This window comes from Vicia villosa, unplaced genomic scaffold, assembly GCF_029867415.1.
Source record: "Vicia villosa cultivar HV-30 ecotype Madison, WI unplaced genomic scaffold, Vvil1.0 ctg.001514F_1_1, whole genome shotgun sequence".
NCBI lineage: Eukaryota > Viridiplantae > Streptophyta > Magnoliopsida > Fabales > Fabaceae > Vicia > Vicia villosa.
In genome coordinates, this window is record NW_026705646.1 from 262,419 (window position 1) to 267,678 (window position 5,260).

Sequence of the window (5,260 nt, forward strand, 5' to 3'; positions counted from 1 at the left end):
AACACTTAAAACACATCAAACCACAAACCATAGATTTTCATCTCTTCGATACTGCGAACTACAAGGTAATTCAAAATACCTTTTCAAAACTGCGAAACAGTAATTCAAAATACCGTCAACACATTCAAATCAAATTCTAAGGCGTAAAACCCTGTGCCCGAACTACGTTGACTCTGATTCTCCCTAAGGAGATACGTAGGCACTTGGATAACCAAGGCGAGTCCCCCTCCCTAAAATCTCAATTTTCCCCTATTCAATTCTTTAGCCATTAAACCTCAATATTTTAGCCATAAACCTTTACCTTAAATTCAAAGCCAATAGGAAAGGGTTGAGGGTGCCTAACACCTTCCCTCGACCTGATTATAATAACTTACCCTGAATCTCTAAACTGCGTAGGGTTTCCTATTCGCCCTTTAGAATAGGTGGCGACTCTAAAAGTCTAAATTTTTAGGGCAGGTTGCTACACTAGGAAATCGCCTGTTGCTTGAAAAATTGCTAGATATGGCATCATTGTTTTGTTCGGGACCCAAATATATTTGTCATGTCTTGATTTATTCTTGATTCGGTGACCTAAAAAGGCTGTGAACTAGAAGATTAGAAGTTGGCTATGAGATTATAAGAATCCAACTTTAGATCTTTTGTGTTCCCGTGATAGAGTTGGAAATCGAACATGGATTTGTGAAACTCGTATGAATCAGAAGTCGATTCCCACAGACGGCACCATCATTTTGTTCGGGTACTAAAAATAGATGCTCTAGTTCCGTTTAGAAATCATAAATGGATGCAGTTGGATAACTGATGATCAATTATTCTCACATTATACTTTTAGTTCCGTTTAGTTCGGGAACTAAAAGTATAATGTGAGAATAATTGATTATATGGTAAATAATATCGGTCTTTGTCTTAATATAGATAATAATAGATTATATTGGCCCTATATAATGTGAGAATAATTGATGGCAAGTTGAGGAACTAAACCAACATTTTCTATAGACCTTATTGTAGTAAACTAAAAAAACTCATTACTTTTTTTTAATAGGCATGATTTCTATTAAAAGAGAAGAAGGCTTCTCAACCGAAATACAAGACAAAAAACCTCATCTCCCAAAACAATGGGAAGGGTGAGTATTCCATGTGGAAAATTTGCATCCTGTTCTTATCGAACTACACGACGATAACCAAATCCACGATCTTAAAACTATAGCAGACATACATTCAACAAAGAAAGGCTTAACTTGGTTAAAAATGAACTCATTCCTAATTAACCAAATACTCCAAATAGTCTCTTACCAAACAACTTCTGCTATTTTCCTCTTCACCCTATTCTTGATCTTATCAATATTGAGAAAAAGATGCTTAAACTCCTCCACTGAGATAAACTCAGTAACATCCATCCAACAAGAAACTTTATGCCAAATATTGGTAGACTAAATTATCATTAGATAGTAGACTAAATTATAATAATTGATATTTAAATTTTTATTTGCATATAAAATTATTTTGTAGGCAATTTAAATTATGTTTGTAATTATACTATTAATTCTTTAATGTGAGAGGCAAGAAATTAAAAGAAAGAAGATTAATTGTTATTAAAATAGTTAATCATATATTACTGATTTTTTAATATAGAAATAGTTTTAAAAAAATATTATTATTGTTGTTATTATTAATTATTAATGTAAATTTAATTATTATTTTTATTGGTTTTATTATTATTATTATTATTATTATTATTATTATTATTATTATTATTATTATTATTATTAATAATGTAGAAATAATATCTATTTGTTTTCACGGTATGATCATGATCTCAATTCCACCTAATATAAGTTGTCAATGACATATTTTTCCTTTTTATAGTAAATTCATGACCAGCAATTTGTTATTTTTGTTCACCCACATTTTGAAACCACTATATTAATGATATGAATTCCGGTGAATCATTCTCAATGCAATAGTGATTATTACACTTTGTTGTACATATTCCCTTTTCCGCAAAGCAGATGGGAAATCTTGTTTGTTGTGTGCAAGTTGACCAATCCAAAGTTGGTATAAAAGAAGGATTTGGAAAATTTGAAAAGGTGCTCCAACCCGGATGCCATTGTGTACCATGGTTCTTTGGAAAAAGAATTGCTGGTCACGTGACTCTTCGGCTACAGCAGTTGGATATCAAATGTGAAACCAAGACAAAGGATAATGTATTTGTCAACGTTGTTGCTTCCATTCAATACCGTGCCTTGGCAGAAAGAGCCAGTGATGCGTTTTACAAACTTACCGACACTAGAACACAACTTCAAGCTTATGTGTATGATGGTATAAACCAAAACCTTGCTTAGAATTAGATAAACATGCAATAAATAGTTTTAAAATATGTGAATGATTAGCTTTGATAATTAAAAATCTTTTCTCGTTGCAGTAATTAGGGCAAGTGTTCCAAAACTCAACTTGGACGATGCTTTTGAGCAAAAAAATGAAATTGCAAAAGTTGTGGAACAAGAACTCGAGAAGGTTTGTTTGTTGTTACAATTAGTATCTATTGATAAGGTGAATTGAGATTTTGTTTTGTGTAACTTTGAACCGTCTCCACAGGCTATGTCAGCTTATGGATATGAAATTGTTCAAACACTCATTACTGATATAGAGCCTGATGAGCATGTGAGACGAGCTATAAATGAAATCAATGCAGGTAATTTTTTTTAACCATGAAATGTCACTCAACGCAGCATAGTTATTTGAATGAATGCCTATCTTTTCTTTTCCATGGTGCATAATGCATGTATGGAAAACCATGTAGGATACTTGTAATATACAAGCTTTTATTCTTAATCTAGTTTTGTCCTAAATTTAATTTTGTTGCCATTACTTTGTCCTTTGGTTTGTTTAGCATGTTTCTCTACCCCGGAATATCTGCTTTGTCCATGGATTGCTATATTTTTTTTATATTGTTTTATATCTTTGATCAGCTGCAAGAATGAGAGTTGCATCTAATGAGAAAGCAGAGGCTGAAAAGATATTACAAATTAAGCGGGCTGAGGGGGAAGCTGAGTCAAAATATCTCTCTGGGATGGGTATTGCTCGCCAACGTCAAGCCATTGTGGATGGTTTGAGAGACAGTGTGATTGGATTTTCTGTTAATGTACCAGGCACAACTGCAAAAGATGTCATGGATATGGTTCTTGTGACACAGTACTTCGATACGATGAAAGATATCGGCGCTAACTCCAAGTCTTCTGCTGTGTTCATTACACATGGACCTGGTGCTGTTCGTGATGTAGCTAGCCAAATCCGTGACGGACTTCTTCAGGGTTCTCTACCTCCTCATCAGTAGCTTTTAGTCCTCGTATTTCGTCCCTAATTTATTATTGTTGAATTATGTTTCATCTTAAAACATATCGTTGAATGAAATTTTTCTTATACTTAACATACACAATTTCATATTTGTTGTGAATTAATTTTTTTAATATTATTTTGCATAATACTTTAGTTTTGAGTATAAATTATTTCTTACGGAAAAAAACTATCAATTCTTTAGTTTATATCTATCTAAGTTTTTTTTTTTATCATAACTAAAATAAAATTTAAAAATGGATTACGTTTCACACTTATACATATTTAATAGTATAGATTATTTTTCATTTAAAAAATTTCAATTCTTTAGTTTATTTTCAACGAAAAAAATTAATGCCCTCCAAATCAAATTAAATAAAAAAACATTTTAAATGGAATCCGATCTACATTTGAACGTCTATTAAAATGTATTATTTCTCATACAATAATTTTAGGATTACGTCTATATATTTATTCGTACGTGTAATTTACTTTTATAAAAATGACTTAGAGAAAAGGGAGTGTAAAATAGTTTTACACTGTCAACCAATCACAACCATGTATCCAATTCTATCACACTTTTATTTTTAAAATTTTTTAATGACATAACAAATTGTTTGTTTTCTATTGGATGACAGTGTAAAACTGTTTTACACTGTCAGTGCATATCCATTAAACTTAATAACTTATTACAAATTTTTTTATGAACTAATAAAATCTAATTATTATTTATTATTACCATAGTGGTATTTAATTGAAATTACTATCCTGATCCTATATATTTTGAAAATTGATAGTTATGTTATTTTTTAAGATATCCATAGATTTAGTTATATAAACAAATGCATTCCGACCACTTTATTCATTATAAAGTTTTCGTCCTGACGGCGACACAACCACTGTATCCTACGGTCTGACTTTTGTAAGGAGCGTGTTTTCAATGTCAGGCCCTACATTGGAGGGGCTCTCGATTCATGAGGAAGGAGATGCTGAAGGATTTTGTTTCAATGTAGAGAATGAAGGGGGAGAAGTGGGGGAGCTACAGTTATGTCTTGTAGGGAGGTTTTTGAGTGACGGGCCGATTCATGTGAAGTCGATGAAAGCTCGGATGACGGACATTTGGAGGCCAGTTAAAAAAGTTATGATTAAGGAGGCAACGGAGGGGCGTTTTCTGTTCCAGTTTAGCCACAAACTGGACATGGAAGCTGCTCAGAAGGGAGGTCCCTGGACCTACGATAGTCATCTCTTGATTCTCGAGAAAGTGCAAGTTGGGGTACAAATCGAGAATATTCAACTGTTCCATGTAGATTTTTGGGTGCAAATCCATAATCTACCGGCGGGTCTAATGTTAGAGAAGGTGGGGAGGACGATAGTAAACTTTATCGGATCGTTTGTGGAATACGATAAGAACAATAATACTAGCTTCTGGAGGCAGTACATGCGGGTGCGCGTTAAGATTGATGTTAGAGTTCCCCTGAAAAAGAATACTAGAGTGAAGAATAAGGGTGGGGAGTGGTGTGTTGTTAGTTTCAAATATGAACGACTTAGCAATTTTTGTTTTGTGTGTGGAATTCTGGGTCATATTGAACAAATATGTGATGTCCGATTTGCGATGACAGAGGATACTGGAGTCCGGGGATGGTCGACGGAGTTGCGAGCAGAAAATAGGAAAATGTATGGTAGTTCTTCAAGGTGGCTTAAAGAAGAGGATGGAGGTAGAGGAGACTTTGCTAATCCGCATGGGAGTGCAGCGGCGCGTGAGACACAACTGCCAAGTGAAGGAAGTGGAGACAGTAGTGAGACAAGGGGGGACGCAGCTGTCGGCCACAATCAAAGGAGTTACGTTACCAGGCTTAATGATGCAATTATGTGCCATGATGAGATGGCTTTGACTAAGAATCAGGGCCATTTAATAGCCACTCAATTCCAA

General features: G+C 34.0%; 1 protein-coding gene across 1 annotated transcript; it reads left to right on the top strand.

The window, feature by feature from the left end:
* The first annotated feature begins 1,993 nt into the window (after positions 1–1,993).
* Positions 1,994–3,331, top strand: LOC131635593 (hypersensitive-induced response protein-like protein 1). Its single transcript, XM_058906226.1, has 4 exons — positions 1,994–2,316; positions 2,420–2,511; positions 2,593–2,689; positions 2,967–3,331. The coding sequence occupies exons 1-4, from the start codon at positions 2,007–2,009 to the stop codon at positions 3,329–3,331; spliced, it is 864 nt and encodes a 287-aa protein (XP_058762209.1). The 5' UTR covers positions 1,994–2,006.
* The last annotated feature ends 1,929 nt before the right edge of the window (positions 3,332–5,260 follow it).

What these genes read in the sequence shown, in the direction of transcription:
- LOC131635593 (XM_058906226.1), top strand. Translation starts at nt 2,007, where the DNA reads ATGGGAAATCTTGTTTGTTGTGTGCAAGTTGACCAATCCAAAGTTGGT. An exon ending in TGGAACAAGAACTCGAGAAG is followed by an intron (nt 2,512 to 2,592) that starts GTTTGTTTGTTG and finishes CCGTCTCCACAG; the next exon opens with GCTATGTCAGCTTATGGATA. An exon ending in TATAAATGAAATCAATGCAG is followed by an intron (nt 2,690 to 2,966) that starts GTAATTTTTTTT and finishes ATCTTTGATCAG; the next exon opens with CTGCAAGAATGAGAGTTGCA.